The 20,549-nt window shown below is 54.3% G+C and overlaps 1 protein-coding gene across 4 annotated transcripts in view; it reads left to right on the plus strand.

The window, feature by feature from the left end:
* The first annotated feature begins 3,361 nt into the window (after positions 1–3,361).
* The window catches only part of ATP2A3 (ATPase sarcoplasmic/endoplasmic reticulum Ca2+ transporting 3), a 34,590-nt gene continuing 17,402 nt past the window's right edge, over positions 3,362–20,549 (plus strand). For 2 of the 4 annotated variants that reach the window (XM_019429556.2, XM_019429557.2), the window contains exons 1-10: positions 3,364–3,683; positions 13,551–13,568; positions 13,849–13,931; positions 15,457–15,561; positions 15,750–15,888; positions 16,191–16,271; positions 16,363–16,448; positions 18,068–18,532; positions 20,082–20,170; positions 20,346–20,448. In XM_019429556.2, the coding sequence (XP_019285101.2) occupies positions 3,566–3,683; positions 13,551–13,568; positions 13,849–13,931; positions 15,457–15,561; positions 15,750–15,888; positions 16,191–16,271; positions 16,363–16,448; positions 18,068–18,532; positions 20,082–20,170; positions 20,346–20,448 (1,287 nt within the window). In that variant the 5' untranslated portion in view covers positions 3,364–3,565. Of the gene's footprint in view, positions 3,684–13,550; positions 13,569–13,848; positions 13,932–15,456; positions 15,562–15,749; positions 15,889–16,190; positions 16,272–16,362; positions 16,449–18,067; positions 18,533–20,081; positions 20,171–20,345; positions 20,449–20,549 lie in introns of all 4 variants that reach the window. The other 2 variants (XM_019429560.2, XM_019429561.2) reach the window with 2 other exon arrangements.

The following is a 20,549-nucleotide window of genomic DNA, read 5'->3' on the forward strand; positions in this document are numbered from 1 at the left end:
GAAAGGAGGATGGATGCTGGGTTTCATCAATCCTGGAAGTGGGTCATTATTATCTCCATATATGGCTAAGACTACCTATTCACCAGACTAGTTTTCTCTTCTTTCTTAAATATATATATTTTTTATTTGAGAGAAAGAGAGAGAGAGAGCACACACGAGTGGGGGAGAGGAGCAGAGGAAGATAGAGAGAATCATAAGCAGCCTGCAGGCCCAGCGCAAGCCTGATGCAGGGCTCCATCCCACGACCCTGGGATCATGACCTGACAGGAAATCAAGAGGTGGACGCTCAACAAACTGAGCCACCCAGGCCCCCCCCCCCCCACTTCTTTCTAAGCACAGGTAGACTACATTTCCCAGCTCTCCCTGTAGTTAGATGTGGCCATATGACTGAATTCTGATCAATGGAACTTGAGAGAAAATGAGGTCCTCACCTCCCGGACTGCCTCATACACTGATCACCACCCTCCTTCCTCTTTCTCCTTTTGCTGACTGGATGCACGTGAGTGTGGTAACCTTGGAACCACATTGGAGATGGCAGAATCACAGAGCAGAAGGAACCTGGGCCTCAGTGTCGCCACTCCACCAAGCAGAACACCTGCTTCAGACTTAACATGACCGAGAAATAAACTTCCATGTTGCTTAAGTCTTTACACATTTTGGAGTGACCTTGTTACAGTAGTTGACTTACCCTAATAATTACAGATGAACAAGGTGAGGTTCAGAGGGGTGAAGTGCCTTGCCCAAGGCCACACAGCCTGCAAGAAGCAGAGCCCAGATTCAAAGCCGAGCCTACCAGACTCTAGTCACAGCCCTTTGGCTGCAGTAGACAAAAACCTGCTCAAACTGTGACAAATAAAGGCAGGTCTATGCAAAGTGCACAGAATTGTGCCTTGTGGAATCTCGGGGAGCCAAGGGCAGAAGTACGGTAGAGGCTCTGAGGAACTTGGATGCCATTAAGCAGTCTCCGTCTCTGCCTCTCTCTCCCTCTCTCTGACACCACATGGTATCTTGTCTCAATGTCTTGCTTTGTGTAGACTTGGTTTTCCCTCCGCTCTCCCACTGCTGTACTTCACATGATATTAACTCCTGCCCTCTAACTGTAGTCCAAGCGCCTATGGTCATAGGTCTGGATATAACCTCTGGCTCAACATTTAAACTCTTCGAGAGAGACTTTGATTGGCTCAGTTCACCTGCCTATGGCTGAGTGACTCCTGGCTCAGAGCCCTCCCCTGGTCACTCAGCTGGGAAGGGGGATTACATGAACAGTTCAGGCTGCCTCCCAGGTATCCCTCTTCAGCCCCAAACCACAGCTGCCTTAAGACATCTCTACCTGGAGTCTCCCAGACCCCTCATACCCCTTGGTACCCCACTTGGCGCCAAATATACCCATTGATTCCTCTCCCCACATCAATCTGCTGCTCCCTTACCTCAAGGCTGAACCTCTCTCCCACCCAGCTACTGATGCCAGAAACTTGGGGGTTAGCTGGGACTCCTCACTATCTCTCATCACTGAATCTAATCCATTACTAGGTTCAGTCCATTGCAGCCTTGTCTGTCTTGATTCACACTGCCTCACTTTTTGTCAGGAGGATTGCAGGGTCCCTTCAGCCTCTGCTCTCCCCTTCAAAAGCTCCATCTCTTAATGCTTAAAAAGCCTTCAGTCCAAAATCCAGGCCATTATATGGACAATCAAGGTTCTCAGCATCATAGCCCTGTCTCTCTGACCTACCTTCCTAATCCTGGTGCTCATGCTCCTTATGATCCAGCCATGCTGAAGGATTGAATCACTACCCCTGGCAGACAGCTGAGGTGTCCCACCTTCAACACTGGCTGTTTTTTTCTGACTGCAACACCCTTTTTTTCTCATGTGTCTAAGTCCTTCTAAGGAAGACCTACCTTTCCCCCATGCTCCAGCCTGGTCTCCTCAGGTGAAGTGAGGTAGGCATGTCTGTTGCCAGAGAGGCGGTAAATTCTGCCAACCATCTATCCTGTGAGAGAGTTCGAAAGAGCTGGGCCCAGATGCCAGGACCGAAGTTCTCAGTACCCGGCAGCTGGGAGGTGGGGAGGATAGACCTGCCCTTTGGACAGCATGCCTGTGACCATGTCACTTTGGCCACCAGCTGTTTGTCCAAGTGCAGATAAAGCATACACTCACTGAGTGTCTCAATGCTTAAGGAGGCATAGTGAAGATCAGACAGAGGAGGAGGACCACATTCTATCCTGGCAGGGAGAGATCAGGAGCTGGGGGGTACACACGGTCGGATAGGGGTCAGCAACCAGGGCCAGGCTGAAAGCTTGGGCTTGTGTGTGCAGTTGCAGTATCTGGAAAGGCTTTCTGGCTGCACAGGAACTCACTGTAGGGTTTAGGGTTTGAACAGCTGGCTGGGTGGGCTCAATCTGGAATCTATGACCTTGTGCAGCCAAGGTGGATCCCAGAGGCTGAAGACAGCAGAGGCCAGCTTGGGAGGGGGTGGGGCGTAAGAGGGCAGATGGATGAGACTGGATGGCTCTTAAGCTGAAGGGGGTGCCTGGAGTAGACTGCTCTCTGCTCCTTATTTTGATGGGGTGAGTGGTTTCTGCCTTCCCACAGCTCGATTCCCTGACCTGCAACTCCTTCTCTTGGCACCCCTTAGAGAGGCTGGAACTCAGGGAGCGCTGGAGTGGGGGTACCTAGGTCCCTCCCCATCCCTGACTCAGGGTCACTCTCCCTGGGACCCTGGCCAGAGGCCTCTACCCCAGCCCCTCAGGCCTCTAGGGAGCCCCACCCCCACCTTGGCAGATACATTTCCTGCTGGGGTAAGACTGTGAGTCTAAGGTAATGAGACTGATTTTCTTTCTCATACACTGGTTCATTGTTAGAGGTTCGGTTGTATGAGGAATAACCATGCATCGCTGACCATTTGGAAGAGATAAAGAAAGCACAGACATCAAAAGAAGAAAACATCAAGTAATCTCCGCAGTAGTTGCGCTTATTCACAGGCTTTTGGGTTCTCTCTAGACCCAAGGTCCTCCTTTGCATATTCAAGTTCGGGGATAGGAAGCCATTCTATGGACACCTCGGTTTTGCAACCCCCCAGGACCCAGGAAGGCTCAAAAGAGGACAGCCCTGAGAATCGTGCTCCGCAGCCCGCCGCAGCTCTCGGCCCTTGGTGGCGCCCAGAGCCCTCAGGACAGGGGCTGCGGCCCCTCCCGGACACGCTAGGCGCGCTCCCCGCAGGAGGCCTCAGTTCCCCCTTCCGCAGAATGGGCTGGCGGCCCAGCCTCTGCGCCCCGGGGCGCTGCGGGGGCGGGGCGGGGAGGCAGCGGGCTCCTAGGGCTGCCGGAAGGGGTGTGAGTGCGGGGGCGGGCTCCACGCCGCCCCGCCCCGGGGAGGGAGCCCGGGGCGCTGCATCCTGGCGCGGGCCTCCGCCGCCGCCGCAGCCACTGCCGTCGGGAAAGGTCCCGGCGCGGACATGACCTCGCGCGCCGCTCTCCTGGGCGGGAGCTCCCGGCGCCCAGCGCAGTAGCCCCGCGGAGAGGCGGCGGACTGGACGGTGCAGACCGCGCAGAAAACCAGGCGGGCGGCATGGAGGCGGCGCACCTGCTCTCGGCAGCCGACGTGCTGCGCCGCTTCTCGGTGACGGTCGAGGGCGGCCTGAGGCCAGAGCAGGTGACTAGCGCGCGAGAGCGCTACGGCCCCAACGGTGAGAGCGTCGGCCTGGCCAGGGAAGCGGGGACCCGCAGTTTCAGTTTACTCCCCTGCGCCGCAAAGGGGAGCGGACCTCTCCGGTTCCAACCCTCGGTTACCGCAGGCGGGCCGGAAGCGAGGGCTCCAGAAACTTCTGCAGATGCTCTTGGGGCACTCGGACGGGCTGCGCGGCCACCTTCGCATGGGGGTGCAGGGCGGGTTCCGGGTTTAGAGACCTGACCCCTGGCTCCCCTTCCCCAGGCCCAGGGATCTGTCCGGACCTTACAGGCTTTCCACATCCACTCCCCACCCCATCCACTCCCGCAAGCTTTAATCCACCCCCATCCGCGGTCAGCGCTGGGTTCCGGTCCTGCACTGCAACCTGCCCCCATTGTGCAAAGGCATTCTCCGACCTCAGCTGACCAGGAACCAACAGGGACTCTAAGACCCAGCCTCCCAGCTGGCCCAGAGGGTCTCCCCTGAGGGCTCAATAAACACCCAGAAGGTGCAATTTGTCAGCTGGCAGCCTTGGTGCCCCCACCCCCACCTTCAGGTCTTCCTCTTTCTGCAACCCAAGGCGGATGTGGCTGGCGGGAGGGAGTCGGTGGGGGCTTTGAACTGCTTAGGCGGGAGACCTACCTCCCTGGGGGTGGCAGATTCAAGGCCTGGCTCAGGGAGTTGCCAGGATAGGCCTTTCCCTCCTGCGTGACCGTGACTGTGACCGGGAGCAGCACCTGACTGCCGCTGGGCAGGGAGGGAGAGTTTATGCTGTTGCTGTTTGGGTGGAAGTGGTATCATTTCTTCTTATCTTCTAAGGAGTTTGGGATTCTCCATCTGCCAAAAGGCACAAGTACCAGGTACTACCCAGATGTGGCCCAGGCACACAGGTGGAAGATGGAGGGGTCCCCTCCTCAAGTCACTTCCAGTCAGGACTTGCCACCCTCTTCATTCACCCCCTGGGTACTGTGCACAATTTTGGGGATCCAGATGGAAATATACCCCCACCCCCCCAAGTGCAACCTGGACCCACTTTGTTTTAGGACTTGGGGCCTCACCCTTTCAGGGATCCCGGCCAGCCAGAGGGGAAGGTGCTCTGGCCTGAGTGTCTTACTGCTCAGGGATGGCTTGAAAATTACAAAGAGCTGTCAGAAAGGGAGCTTTGGGTTTTGTATTGGCTTATGAAAACCACCTCTTATATAAATATTATCTTTCTGGAGCAGAAATCCTTTTCCAAAAAAATTAGTTGCTATATTTAGTTGAGCTGTGGGAGGAACTAGGGAGATAAATATTATTTAATATCCTCCATTAGTGACTTGGCAGGGAGGGTGTCATTGCTGCAAGAGGACAGGGCAGCAGGACTTTTCCCCCAACCCTGGGGTGGGGGTGGGGATGGGGGTCAGGGCAGCAGGTCTGGGGTTTCACAGCCTCTTTTGTGCCCTGTGGCCTCCAGCTTGGGAGTCCTGATTCCCAAGGAAAACTGGAGACCTAGCCCTTGGTTCTGCCTCCAGAAGCCCTGTGTGACCCTAGCCTACATCCCTCTTCTCTCTGGCTCCCATGTGTTCATTGATCCAGGAGAGGAGAGGCTGCTTAAGAAGGAGGGAGCCTTAGTTCTCCCCCATATTATTTTGTCTAGTGAGGGGCTTTGGGGGTGACCAGTCCACTGAGCATCTGTGTGAAGTGATAGATAAGGATGTCGATGTGGTGTGTAGGTCCACAAAGAGGTGGATGTGCTTTTGGGGGGTGGTAAGTAGGAAAAGTTGGGGGGGGCACTGATGGGGTCCCTGGTTCCCTTGTGCTTTGATAGTGGTAATAATAAAAGGTAATGTTCACCGAGCACTTACTATGTGCCAGGCACTATTAGCACTTTTCATCTCTTATTTCTTCCCCAAAACAATTCTGTGAAAACAGCTGTTGTCATTCCCATTTTGCAGAGGAGGTAACTGAGTCACCAGAAGGTTAGACAACTTGCCCAAGGTCAGATAATATTTGGTGGAGCCGGTCCTGGGTACCTGTCCCTCTCTAGCCTCCCTTTTTCTGTCTGTAGAAGGGAGTCACTGGTTCTACAGGCCTTGGGCCCCTGATGGTGGCTGTGCTAGGAGGTGGGTCAATTAGGCAGGAGCTCTCCCAGCAATGCCCCCAGCCCTCACAGGGCCCTAGAGATCCCTCAGATCACTGATTGGCTTCTTCTTCAGGAAGCATTCCGGGACTCTGGAAGTCCTCAGGTTAGGAGAGGGGAGCCAGCTGCCCCTTCCCGCATCATGCTCTCTCCAACCAGCCCCAGCTGAGGAGGAGTCATCTGTGTTCTGCAGTCTCTGTGGGCACTGGGGGGGTCTTTCCCTCTTGGGTAACCTGGAGTGGTGTCTACTCGTGTCTGGGATTGGGCTGACAGAATTTTGAACCTTAGCTCTGCCCCATTCACAGTTGTGCAATCCTGAATAAGCCACTTTTCCTCTCTGTGCCTTGGTTTCTTCGTGAGGCCGTAATAGGATCCACGTCTTGGAGTTGCTTGCGAGTGTTTGTGTGCACCAAGCCATCCCTCCTGGTAGCAGAAGAGTCTGGGCCAGGATCTGGGCCAGCTGGGTGGTGGGGTGGGCTAGACCTACAGGTGGAGGGAAACACCCCAGGGACAAGTGACTTCCCCCGCCCCAGGAGTCTGTGCACCTGCAAGGTCGTTAGTGCTGGAAACCACAAGGAAGTCATTTGCTTAAGTCCTGAAGTTTGCAAATTCTGCTGGTAGAGAGAGGAAGGGAGGCTGGAAAGCAGGGGCTGGGGATCCTGTCCTCCTACCTTCTCTAACTCCTCCCTCCTCAGAGCTGGGGGATGGGGCCTCAGCAGTGCTGTGAGTCTGCCAGCTGGGAATGCCCCATACACACAGAACACAGCCTCTCCCAACCCCAGTGAACAGATGTGTCCTCTGAAACCCCAACAGGGGAGTGCACAGGAGGCCCCTGGCCCAGCACCTCTCGAGAGTGTGCCCTTCCCAGCAGGTCCCAGAGGTGCCCAGGACTCCATTTCTTTGGGGGGCTTTCTACATCCTTTCAGTTTATTTTTTGAATAAAAATGTACACACAGTACAACATTCAAAGGGTTAAAAGGTACAGTAAAGTCTCCCCAGACCTGTCCAGCCACCCAGTATTCCTAGGGTCTTGTGTCTCCTTCCCAAGGTATGCTGTGTACATACTCCTTTGGATCCTTATGAACTTTTTCACACGAAAGGCAGTGGATCGTGAGTGCTGTTCTGCCCCTGCTTTCCGTGTGATAATCACTCTTGGAGATGGTGCCTTGTGGAGCATCCTGGGGCTTCCTAGTAGCTATGCAGGGTTTCATGTGGCTCTTCTGGTATTTCTTCACCTGGCTTTTGGAGGGCACTCAGATTGTTCATAGCCTCTCCTGTCACATGTCACAAGGCATATTCTTGTCCCCGCATCACTTCACACACTTGTCAATATTGCCAAAGGATAAATTCCTAGAAGTGGAGTTGCTGGGCAAAACAGCATGTGTGCTTTACATTTTGACAGCTATTGCTGAATTGTTCTCCATAAAGTTGCACCTGTTGACCTGCCTGTTTCGTCACCCCTGCACCATTGCCATGCATCACCAGACATTTTGATCTGTGCCAATCTGATGGAAAAGTGTCCTCTCATAGTTTTACTTTGCATTTCTCTGGTTACCAGTCATGTTGGGCATTTTTCCATGTATTTTGGAGCCATTTGATTTTCTTGTGTCCGTGAATGGGCTGCCCATCACCTTTGCTGGATGTGAGCCAAGGCAAGAGGCAGGACTGTGTTGGGCATGTCTTACCAAGCAGGCCAACACCTGAGGGCCCTGGAGAGCCCAGTGATTTGGAAGTCAGGCAAGATCCCAGAAGGTCTGGGGTGGTTCCTGTTCAAGGGAGCTAGGGAAAGGGCTCTAACAGGAACTGGAGCCTTCCATCTGTACACTGGATACAACGGCCCCAGAGCTGCAGGTGGGAGGGGTGGCTAGATTTAGATTATTGCCAGTCGTGTCTGGGCTGTGACCTTATCTCCTGCCTTCAGCCCGGGCCCCAGTTGGCTGCTGGAACTCAGGAAACCCATGTGTGTGGCCGTAAGAAACTTGGCCAAGGGGTGTGGGGCCAGGAAGGAGGAGGGGGTGAGGTCTGAGTGGTCCACCTTGCTGGGTGGCCTCAGGAAGACTTGTCCTTCCTTGGCCTCAGTGCCCTCTTCAGTGCAGACGTGGGATCCTGAGATTCCCCTGAAGGCCTTGCAGGATATGAAACGATTCTTGGATCTGAGGAAAGTGTGGTTTCCCTACAGGCATGGGAAGTTCCAGGTCTCTTAGGTCCACCCTAGATTTCATGCCCACTGGCCCTCTTGGGCAGCCTTGGCACTCCCCCGCCCCCACCCCAGGAACAGCATCCCCTCACACCAGGAGCTCCCTGAGGCAGGACCGAGTCTGTCCACACCATGCTGGCATATAGATGTTAAGCAGACCCTTTGCCAGGGTTTTCTACTGCCAGATCAGCCAGGTAGTCTGTAGGCCTCTGCATTTGGGGAGCTGCTTCCCAAGGCCCCCTGGAGAGCAGGACCATGTTGTCCACTCTAGATAGGTCCTAGAGACCCGGACAGGGCCAGGTGAACTGGGTGCGGTCTGCCCAGTGAAGGCGTCTCCCTGATTCTGCAAGTGATAACTTAATTGCCCTGTAAACTTACTTTTGAGGAAGACCTTGGTGAGCTCTTGCCTCTCCAGGCTGGAATCAACAATTTAGAAGTTGAAATACCAGTTTCCAATGTTTTGAGATGAGAAAAAGGAGTCAAGAGGGAAGATCAGGGGAGCAGGTGATGCATGCAGCCTGGGGTAGCCTTGGCCGTATACCCCACTTCTTCTGGGCTCCAGGCTGTGGGCCCAGGGCCTTGACCTGAACAATGGGGCGACTGAGTAAACAATTCTGTGAGGCTCTTTATGGACCCAGGGGTGACTCATTCCCTCCCCGCCCTGGAAGGGCTCCCATCAGGTGGGGGTGACCGCAATACTGATGACTAGTAAGAGAAGAGCGGAGGGATGGGTGGACGGGCTTTTCCAAGAAGGCTTCCTGGAAGGCTGGGGTTTAGATGAGGAGCTGCGGAAAGGTACTCTGCACAGAAAGAATGGCCCAAGCAAAACTTTGGAGGGGAAGAAGCTTTAGCAAAACCAGGGAAGGTAGTGGCAATTCTAAGGCATCTCACTTGGCTGGCAGATGTCCAGGATATAGGAGGTTCTGAAAGGTCAGCTTGGGGCAGATCCAGGAAGGCCCTGAAGGCCATGCTAAGGTCAGTCTTTATTCCTCAGGCCAAGGGGAGCCACTATTGGTCTGTGAGCAGGACAGAGGCAGGGTCATTCACTCATTTCCAAATCTTTATCGAGCACCTTCTATGTGCCAGGCACTGCTCTAGGTGTTGAAGACACTGCACTTGACAAATTACTACTGGCATGGAGCTTACGTTTTAATAACCAATATTATAGCTAATATTTACTGAGCATTTACCATGTGCCGTGCGTGTTGTTTAATCTTCACAGTGACTTCAGAAGTGGTTACTATCATCCCCGTTTTGCAGATGGGGAAACTGAGGCACAGAGGGGGTTAATTGACTTGTCCATAGCCAAAGAACTATCAAGAGATAGAGCATGACTTGAACTTAGCCCTCTGGACCAGACTCCTTGCCCCAAGCCATGAAGCTTCTCTGATCATATACTCCCTTTTGTCCTCCAGGGCCCACAGGCTAACTTCCAGGCCCCTTCAGGCCAGCCCCACATTGGGCATCTGGGGGCGTGGGCCAGCTCACTGACAGTAGTGACCTAGGGAAGGGGTTGGCTGGGAGAGTCCACCACGTACACTATTTCAGAAGAATAGTGGGGGACTGCATGCCACCGGGCTGGCCCAGCTGGGATGCGGAAGGGAATAGCACTTCCTGTTACTGTCTTTGGCTGCAGCCTGCTGAATGGCACCAAGAGGTGGGCAGGGCTGGGGCATTCTCCCCATTTAACAAATGGAGCATCTGACACTGTTGAGGGCTCAGCGCACCACCCCCTCCACATGCAGCCTGAGGATAGCAAGGGGGAACCAGCATCTTCCAGAGATGCCTGGGGAGAGGCTGGGACAGTGCTTTCCTAGCCCCTGGGTTCCCTCCGTGGCCCTAGGACCCGGTCACGTGAAGGGACAGCCCCAGGGTTGTCTGGGGTCTTGGCAGGATTAGAATTTGAAGTAGACCAGGCCTGAGCAGACGGAGCCTAGTAACCGTCAAAACACCACCTGTGAGGACAGCAGAGCCTTTATGGGCAGGGACGATTTTGGCTAGTGGCTCTGGGATCACGACGAAGGGGTGAGCTAACCGATGGAATCAGGGCACCCAGCCTAACAATCAGAACATAGGATGCCAAGTTTTTTCAGGTGACTTTGGCTAGCGAAGGCAGTGCAACAGGGATGGGAAGGCAGAGCAGCTTAGGAGTCAGCGCAGGAGGTGCTGAGCAGGGGGTCAAGAGCCAGACTACCCGAGTTTAAAATTTTTTGGCTTATTTATTTTTGAGAGAGAGAGAGAGAGCGTGAGCAGGGGAGGGGCAGAGAGAGAGGGAGACACAGAACCTGAAGCAGGCACCAGGCCCTGAGCTGTCAGCACAGAGCCTGATGTGGGGCTCGAACTCACGGACCGCGAGATCATGACCTGAGTCGAAGTCGGATGCTTAACTGACTGAGCCCCCCAGGCGCCCCTGGACTACCCAAGTTTAAAGCTGCCACTTCGCAGCTGTATGACCATAAAGTAGTCATTCAACCTCTCCGTGCTTCAGTTATTTACTCTGTAAAAGGGGAATAATAATGGTATCTTCCTTCTCAGGTTGTTTGAGCATCACAAGAGAGTTAATGCCCAAGAGGATGCATGGCATTTGGCACGCCCAACACTAATAATTCTGCTATAATTATTCTGCTGTGGAGTACCTTCTTATATGCTCAGCATATAGTACCCACCCCATAAAGCACTTGGCACACTGCTTGGTACATAATAGGTGCTCAGTAAATGTGGTTCTTACTAATGTTAATAATGACAGCAGCCCTTCAGGGTGGGAGTGGGTACCCCATCTTCCAAAGAGGCTCAGGATCCCACAGGGAGCCAGCTGCTCAGGCAAAACTAGAAGCATGTGCACTGCATGTACAGGGACGGGCAGGGCATCTTCTGTGACCTCGTGGCTGGCTGAGCCTCCCCCAAGGGCAGTGGGTAGGTTAGAAGGGGAACCTTGTGGTAGAGGCCAGGTCTGGGGAGAAGGAGGTATCAGTCAGGATCAGCTAGGTTATGCTGCAGTAACAAACCCCATATCTCAGTGGCTGAAAACAGTACAGGTAATTTCTTGCTCACGCTGTAGATCTGTATGTCAGTGGCAGGTCGTCTGGGGGCTTTGTGTCTCCTGTACTCTGTGATTCTGATTCACAGAGCAGACACGTCTCACGGGTTGCTGGTTGTTGTAGCAGAAGGACAAAGAGCTCCGGATCTTCACTGTCCAATGCTATAGCCACTAGCCTTGTTTGGCTGTTTAAATGTAAATGAATGAAAATTAAGTGAAATTTAAAATTCACCTACTCAGCCACACTAGCCACATTCCCAATGCTCAATAGCTACATGTGGTTAGTGGCTACTGTATGGGACAGTGCAGCTAGAGGACGCTTCCATCATCACAGAAAGTTCCACTAGACAGTACCCTTCTAAATAGAGAGTCTCCTGCCACCAATTTAATGCCCCCGCCCAGAACTAACATGCATCCTTCTTTTTGTAACTTGCACAAGGGCCAGAAAGTGCAGTCATACTATGTGCCCGCAAGGTGGGGACAATCAGAAGCATTTGGAGAACAAACGGCCACCAAAGAGTGGATCCTGAGTCGGATGTTGGGTCAGAGAGCAGAAGGGGAGAACTTGACAGGTGACCGAGGCAGGCAGAGGGCAGCTTGGGGGGAATTCGAGCTGGTACGTGTGCCCCGTGACAATGCTTCCCAACCCCAGGCCTTGACCCTGCCCAGAAAAAATGCCGTAAGGAGTATGGTGGCCTAAGGGCTACATGCCTGACAGGGGTTAGGGAGGGGTTAGGGAGACAGCAGGAGGGATTCAGTGAGACTTATGGATAAGGTCCCATTGGTCAGGAACCCTGAACATCCCCACAGAGGCAGGGGGTTCGGGAGTCTCCTGAGTAGAGCACAGCTGAAGCAGGCTGAGGTGTGCCATGAGGTTGGAAATATTCTGTGCCAAGGCTGGGGCATGGCAGACATGACCTCTAAAGGACCCCGCTGGATTGGAGAACTGGCCCAGAAAACTAGGCCTGGCCCTCCCCCTGCCTTTCCTGTTCACTTCAGCTAAATAGATCAGAAGGAAAAAGTCTGTTTGATTTTAATCTCAACGCAGGACACTGGAGATTACATTTTCCACGGAAAATGTCAGCCGTTGCCTAAAACAGGACCAGAAAATGTATTTTTAGGTTATGTGTTTCCCTCCTGGATTTCTGCATCCCAGTGGGCTGCTTGATACTCTCCATGGTTCAGCTGCCGGATGCCCCAGATCCTCCGAACAGGTGGTCTGGGGAGAGGCCTCCCACAGGGAGAATGGTTGCGGGTATTCGAGCTCAAAACAGGTGGACAGATACAAGGACCTGTGCCAAGAAGGAAGAAGAGGAAGGGAGAGCCAGCCTAGGTTAGAGCCTCAGAGTCCGCGTTGTTGACAAGCTCCCAGGTGATGCCAGCGCTGCTAGTCCAGAGACAGGCCAATGAGTAGCAGGGCTCAGGGAGGCTCAGTCTGGGAGGAGCCTCAGGCCTCAACAGAGCCTGGCTTCAGCCCTTGGAGGGAGAAGCCCATTGGACTCCACCCTTTGAGTCCCAGCTCCTGTCCCTTCCCCTAGACTTACCTACTTGCTCTGTGACCTTGTTCAAGCCGCTTTTCCACTCTGGATCTCAGTTCTTGTACCTGCGGAACAGGGTGAGCATTCCTGCCCTGTCTCCCTTTAGACTGTTGGGAAGATTCAAAGACTCCAGGTACTGAGGCAGCCGGCTCGCCTGGAATAAAAGGTCCTTCAGGAAATGGAGGAGATAAAAATAGAGCTTGTAAAGTGACAGCAGGTCCTGGTGGTATTTGGGAACATCATTCCTCAAACTGTTCTACGGGTCACAGACCAGGCGTGTCGGATGGATCTTCATGGAGTTTGCCCAGAGTGGAGGGTTTGGGGGGGGGGGGGGGGACAAGGTGAGACTCGGCCTCTAGGAACTTAACCATGGCAGGGTGCCTGGGGTGCTGGCTGCTGAGGTTGTGTCCAAGGGAACCCCCAGGTATGGGGGACTCAGCAGGCTGGCTGTGCTATAGACCTTGTCCAAGTACTCCCGGGGGAGCAGGTAAGTCAGAAGTAGCCTGAGCTAAAATCAAGTAAAATTTTAAATTTTACTTAATTTTCATTCATTTAAATTTGAGGGAGGGGCTACCTTGCCATGGCCATAGAGGACATTGAACAGGATTGGGCAGCCGTCTGAGAAAGAGCAGTGCAGGGGAGCTATCAACTCACTGGTGACCTTTGGGGTCCCTTCTCTTCAACAGTTTGCTCAGTTTCTCTGTGCAGTGGAGGAGGGTCTAGAAGGACCCATGTCCCAAGGTGAGCCATGCCATACCATGCCATACCAGATCTTCCTCAGCCAGAGTGGGGTGAAGCGAGGGGAGCAATGGAAGCCTCTGTGCTCAGACCATCCATTCTGTGACCTCAGAGAGCTGTGGGGATATCTCTCGACCATCATGGTGGTCTGGGTAGGCATAGTGGGGAGGGATTGCTGGGACTCCTCCATGGCCCCACTGCATAACCCGATTATCTCTTGTCTCCTCATGGCTCCTGTGACTGCCTGGATCCCACAGAGCTCCCAACTGAGGAAGGTAAGGCTTGGGCCAGGGTGGGCTGCAAGGCCACCAGGCAACATTCTTGGGCCATTCACTGTCAGGTTGTAGCCTTCCCTCTCCCCAACAGAGTGAGGCTTTGCCGAGCCCCCCCCCCCCCACCCAGTATCACCCACCTGTGCCTGTAGGGCCTCAGGATCTCAGTCTTTAAGTGGTATGGAGGGAGTGGGCCAGGTGGTCTCTGAGGCGGTCCCAGCTCTGAATGGGGGCAAGTCACTTGGTAAGGAATCCAGGCTTCACCTAGTACTCCGGTTCTCAGGGAAGTCCCTGTGGGAGCTGGTGCTGGAGCAGTTTGAAGACCTCCTGGTGCGCATCCTGCTGTTGGCTGCCCTGGTCTCCTTCGTAAGTAAGGCCCCCGTCCCACAGCATCAGTCTTCCCGGAAGGGAAGGCCAGGTTGGGGCAGTGCTCAGAGGCCCAGGCTCTGAATCCCAGGTCTGTCTTCTTAGCCATGGGCATCCCTGGACCCCTACATACCTCTTGCCTTGCCAGACTTCAGCTTGCCTCAAAGCCTGCCTCCCCAGTGGTACTCCCCAGTTGTGACAATCAGATGTCTCTCGCGGTACCTAGGTGGCTCAGTTGGTTAAGCGTCTGACTCTTGGTTTCAGCTCAAGTCATGATGTCACAGGCTCATGGGATCAAGCCCCGCATTGGGCTCTGTGCTGACAGGACAGAGCCTGCTTGGGATTCTTTCTCTCTCTCTCTCTCTCAATCTCTCTCTGCCCCTCCCCCCTTCATGCGCATGCATGAGTGCACACATGTGCTGTCTCTCAAAATAAATAAATAAAACATTAAAAAAAAAGCCTCCCTATGTTGCCAAATTATCCCTGGTGGTGGAGAGCCCTTTCCATGGTTCCCAATGCCCCACAGAAGAATTTGGACCTTAACCTCTTACAGCTTCTCTGTGGCTGCTTCTCCCTTTACTCTTCCGCTATTTTCACTGCCTGAAACCCTCCTGGACCTGTAGGATCAGGGGCCCAGGGTGGAGCTGTGGGGGGGGGGGGGGGACGGTGATTGTCACTGATGGCTGAGCAGCAGAAACCTAAGGGTAATGCAGGGAAATGGCCCCCCTGGGAGTGGACACAGTTCCTGCTCTTGGCCCTGTGCCCAGCAGGGCCTGGGGAGGAGACCTCATGTAGGTAACATGGAGTGCGGGGCAGCGGGGGCCCAGCCAGCTGTATCTGGCCTTCCTGGCAACTGTCCTTGTAGAAACTGAGGACTCCTCCATAGAAAAAAAACCCTATCTATGCAGGTGCCTACAACAGCTTAGCCAAAAGGGTGCTGATACTCCTCTATAGTACAGATGGACACACTGAGACCCGTGGAGGGGAGTAACAAGTACCCACTTGGGCCAAGAGGTGGGAATGGGACTTTAATCAGGTCTTTTGCCTCCAGGCCTGGACTCTGACTGAAATTATGCTTCTCTGGCCAGTGGACTTCAGGCATTAGTCCGCAATGGGATTAGCTGGGTTTGTTCAAACATAGACTGTTGGGGCCTCACCCCAGACTTTCTGACTCAGGGGAACTGAGATGGACCCTGAGAATTGCATTTCTAACAAGTTCCCAGATGCTGCTACTGCCGCCAGTCTGGCATCACACTTGGAGAACCACAGCTGGGCAGGCTGGCAGCTGTATAACCGCCCCTTGTCCTGAAAGTCGGCTGGGTGGGATGTGGGCCATGACAGTCACTAACTGCAAGAGCTGAGTGTTCTAAGCCAGAGCCTCAGAGCAGCCCTCTCCAAGCCCAGGGCGCCCTGGGGGGATCTCTCCCAAAGCAGGAGAGCAGACAGGAGATCCGGGGTGTGAAGGAAACGGTGAGCAGACCCCGGCACACAGCGTAGCCCCAGCTCACCAACTCTCACTCCATAGGTCCTGGCCTGTTTTGAGGAGGGCGAGGAGACCACAACAGCCTTCGTGGAGCCTCTGGTCATCATGCTGATCCTCGTGGCCAATGCCATCGTGGGCGTATGGCAGGTGGGAGGTAGAGGTGGGCTGGACCCTGGGGTGTCCCAGCTGCTGGATGTGACCGCCACTTGGTGTTAGAGTCCCGCTGCAGGTCCTTCTGCTTCTAGCTGTATCCCAGGCCCCAAGGGTGTCATTACAAGGGGTCAGCCAGGTAGGGCCAGTGGGGACAGACCACCTACCTGCCTCGTATTCTGCAGGAACGCAATGCTGAGAGTGCCATTGAGGCCCTGAAAGAGTATGAGCCTGAGATGGGTAAGGTGATCCGCTCGGACCGCAAGGGCGTGCAGAGGATCCGCGCCCGGGACATCGTCCCTGGAGACATCGTGGAAGTAGCAGGTACACTAGGGGCCTCTTTTCATTATGTGATGCTGGCGAGCCCATCCCTCCCTTTGTCCCCATCTTTCTGGCTGTATACACAGAGCGGGGTGGCTGCTGGATCCCTCCAAAGCTTTTTGGCCAAAACCCCAGATATGGGGTTTTGGACAGATATGGAGACTGTAGGCCAGGGAGCAGCACCTATCTCAGGGATCACAACTCAGGCCCTTGCCTCTCAGCCCCAGCCTTGGTTCCTGGCAGCTCTCCTGGCTTTGCTAGGGGGTGGTGCCTAAAGCCACACTCAGCCAACTCTCTCCCCACAGTGGGAGACAAAGTGCCCGCTGACCTCCGCCTCCTCGAGATCAAGTCCACCACTCTGAGAGTGGACCAGTCCATCCTGACAGGTGAGGCCTGGAGGCTGGGGCTGAGCAGGGGCTAGGTCAGGGGGTGGGGGTGTCTTCACATAAGGCTTCTCATTTCTGATTCCACAACCAGGTGAATCCGTGTCTGTGACCAAACACACAGATGCTATCCTGGATCCCAGAGCTGTGAACCAGGACAAGAAGAACATGCTATTCTCTGTAAGTCCCTGGGATGGCTGGACACTGCTAATAAAAACAGTAACATTTAGATGAATCAGTTAAAGCCCTACAAAAAGAACTTCATCGATTATTGACCATATGTACAAATTTATGGTATTAGTGATAGCTTGTGTTTACTGAAGGCTGTGTGCCTGGCACTATTCTAAGCCCTTTATGTGTATTTATTCCTCACACTGCTTTTGAAATGAGTACTCAAAAAAAAAAAAAAAAGAAATGAGTACTCTTATTCTTCACATTTTCCAGCAAGGAAACAGGCATAAAGAGGGTAAGTAAATTGCCCAAGGTCACACAGCCAGTGAATGGCAGAGCTGGGATGTGAACTCAGACGCTCGGAGTCCAGAGATTTTCCTCCTACCTGCTAGGCTTTACCCTGCCTTAATCTATAGAGGGACAGAGCTAGCCTATAATTTCCCAGTGGAGACACCTCTAGAGCGAAGATGGTTGCCAAAGTGGTGGAGTATGGCAGAAACAGTTCATATCTCAGATGGGAAAACTGACCCCCTAAGGCAAGATGCCAGGGCCCGGTGGTTCTTTTCAGGGAGGGTGGTGGGTTCAGCCATGGTGGGAATGATATGGCCCTGTGGCCTCAGAGGTACTTAACCAGCGAAGGTTACAGGCCGCCCAGAAACAGCCAGAAGCTGAACACAGAAGCCACGATAGGTCAGGCCATTTGGCCATGTCCCAAGGCACCAAGTTATAGGGCTAGAAGACTTCCCCAGAAGTGAACAGAAATGGAGAACACAACATTTGCTCTGAGTTCTTCTTAAGAACTGCCTGCCTAGATGCATGGAAGCCTTGGACAAGCTGCTTTGAGGTGGGGAGGGACTTTACAAGGCATGCTCCAGCATCAGCAGCTGTCACTAAGCAGCCTTCTGAGGTGCACGCTCTGGCTAACTGCAGGTCATTTCCTTAGCTGAAGGGCCTGCAAACTGTGGGGACAGGGGGATGGGAGAGTAGAAGCTGCATTGCTCAGGACAAGAGAAAAGAAACTGAGGTTGCTACTGGCACCTACCTTTTCTCAAGCCTCAGCCCAGGACACCTGTCTGAAAGGGTACCGGGTTATTAGCCCCCTCAGAGAAGCTCCTTTGTGGGACCATTTTATCAAAGAGGACACAGAAGCTCAAGGCTAGCTAGCCTTTACATCAGGACTTAAGGATTTTACCAGGGCCCTGGGAGTGGATGGACGTAAACTTGTTTTCTGGGTTCTTCAGTAAATATTTACAGATTATTTACCTAGGATCACAGTCAGCTTTGGCACTCCTACATGGCCACATTGGCTTTTTATGAATCACATTTTGGGGGATTGATGTTGTGCTGTGCTGGTTGATTCTATCGTCAATATTGGCCTGGTGCTTCCCCATGCTAGTCACTGGGGACGTGGTGCTGAACCAAGCCCTTGCCTTCATAGAGCTGACACTGTCATCAAGATGACAGCGATAGCTTGGTCCTACATAGCTGCATAAGTCTGAGAGCACTAAGTGACACGGAGACAAAAAGCCTAGTAGGGGGGTAAGCACCTTACGCCAGCCCGAAGGAGTCAGGGGTCCTCAGCCCTAACCAGGGTGCTAAGCAGCCCTTCTCACCTCTCCCTTGGCCAGGGTACCAACATCGCATCGGGCAAGGCACTGGGGGTGGCAGTGGCCACAGGCCTGCACACAGAGCTGGGTAAGATCCGGAGTCAGATGGCGGCAGTGGAGCCAGAGCGGACACCGCTGCAGCACAAGCTGGATGAGTTCGGGCGGCAGCTGTCCCGTGCCATCTCTGTGATCTGTGTGGCCGTGTGGGTCATCAACATCAGCCACTTCGCTGACCCAGCCCATGGTGGCTCCTGGCTTCGTGGTGCCGTCTACTACTTCAAGATTGCCGTGGCTCTGGCTGTGGCTGCCATCCCTGAGGGCCTCCCAGCTGTTATCACTACATGCCTGGCTCTGGGCACACGGCGCATGGCACGCAAGAATGCCATTGTGCGGAGTCTGCCCTCTGTGGAGACGCTGGGCTGCACCTCGGTCATCTGCTCCGACAAGACAGGCACACTCACCACCAATCAGATGTCTGTCTGCCGGGTGAGTGGTTGCGGCCAGCTTGGGGCCCCACCGGTGTTGCCGTGTGGCGTTCAGCTGGCCGAATTCCCTCTTTGGGCTGCCCCTTGACTGCTCTTTGGCAGCGGATGGAGGAGAGAGCCTGTGGGCTGCCCCATGGTGGGGAGCAGATCCAGGTTTTCCCGGGGCAGAGCAGCTAAGTCTGGCTGGACACGTGTCACTAGGACCCACATATCACTGTGGCAGGTCATTGCCTATGAAGCTCAGTTTCTTCACCTGCAGTTTGGGTTTGCAAGCTTTGGTAGACAACCATAAAGGACACGGGAGGGGGTCAAGTACAGCCTTGGCATCTGAGCCAGGTTCTGTCCTGCTCCACTGTGACTCTGCAGTCAACGCCTGTCACCAGATATGTCAGCTCCAGTGACCTGGGAAGGGCCGGGGCAGGAATTATTCATTTCCTGGCACTCAGTCCCAGATCCTGGGCCTGCTGCCTGCATGCTCCAGGGATTCTGGCTGAGACTCCAGCAGGCCCATGGGGCAGAGGGGTGGGTGGGGTAATGGTGCAGGTTGTGGGCTTCCCACCCCTCTCAGATTCTCCCATCCCCCTTCTCTCACCTCTGCTCCATAATCTGCCCACTGGGAAACTCAGGCTCTGTATCCGAGAACTTGAAGCCCGTCAGAGGTTGTCACAGGGGAAGGGGCACCAGCACGCTTTATATCCTGAGGCCCCTGACCTTTAAAATCTCTAGTAGGACTTCATTTGAACAGAGGGTTCCTTAACTGAAATAAAGATTTGAAAAACACACTATGGGGAAGTTGTAGAGGCCGTACATGCTGGACAAGGAGCTGAGAAATGACTTCTCAAGAGTTATGCTGGCTGGAGGGCTGCCCCCTAGGAGCAGGGAGGAGAGCTCAAAGGAAGGGGCATTTAGTGAGCACCTCCTGGGTGCTGAGCTGGCCATTGGCTTGGGAATGTACGGCAAAGCAGTTTCCAGAAAGCAAGAGCTCTCCCTGGCAGAGCTGGCTGACAGACAAAAAAATGCGCTGCCCTGGGAGGGGTGAACCCCCTGACCCTGAAGTGCACAGGTAGGGGCTGGGTGACCCGGCAGGCCTAAGAGCACACTCTCTGGGAACACCTTTGGGCAGGAGGGTCTCTGCCTCAGAGCAGGCCGTGGGTTTCCTCCCTCGGGGGCCAGGAACTCATCCTTTCAAAGGGAAGAGAGGGGCAGCTCTAGTGTGACCCCACTCTCTTCTCATGTTACCGGTGGAGAAACTAATGCTCAGGTTCTCAGCCAGGAATCGCATAACAAAATGGGCAAGGACCCAGGCTTTCTGCCGCTCCTTCCAGAACATTGAGGAACCAGCCATAAACCCGTCAGGGGTCCAGAGCAGAGGCCCTGCCTCAGCCTGAACCCTACCCTTAACACTGTATCTCAGACCTTGGCAAGAGGGAAGGCCAGTGGCTTTTCTGGGGGCCCAGAGAACCCCACCCTGGTATCAGGCTTTATTCAGACCGGTTGCCCAAGGAGGAGAGAGGTGAGGGCTTGCCTGAGCATGCTTCTCCGCTCCCCAGATGTTCGTGGTAGCCGAAGCTGAAGCAAGCTCCTGCCGTTTGCACGAGTTCACCATCTCCGGCACCACTTACGCCCCGGAGGGCGAAGTGTGAGTGCTGGGCGAGGGAGAGTGGGTGGGCGTGGTTTCCTGGTGAGCTGGGCTACACCGGACAGTCGGCTCCGAGAGTCGTCAGTGGGCGAGGCTTCCTGGGGGCGGGATCAAGAAGCTGTGCGCCTCCCAGGGGCCGGGCTAAATGCCCCGGTACTGAGACCCAGCCCCACAGGAGGCAGGCGGAGCAGCTCGTGCGCTGTGGGCAGTTCGATGGGCTGGTGGAGCTGGCGACAATCTGTGCCCTGTGCAACGACTCAGCGCTGGACTACAATGAGGTGGGCCCCAGCTCCCTTTCGTGACCTCCCTAGTATCCAGGTGCCCAGGACAGACGCTTCTCTGAGTCTCAGAACTCCCAGGATTGGCAGTCCCTTACCCT

This window comes from Panthera pardus, unplaced genomic scaffold (assembly GCF_024362965.1).
Source record: "Panthera pardus isolate Hobbes unplaced genomic scaffold, ASM2436296v1 HiC_scaffold_3, whole genome shotgun sequence".
Taxonomy (NCBI): Eukaryota; Metazoa; Chordata; class Mammalia; order Carnivora; family Felidae; genus Panthera; species Panthera pardus.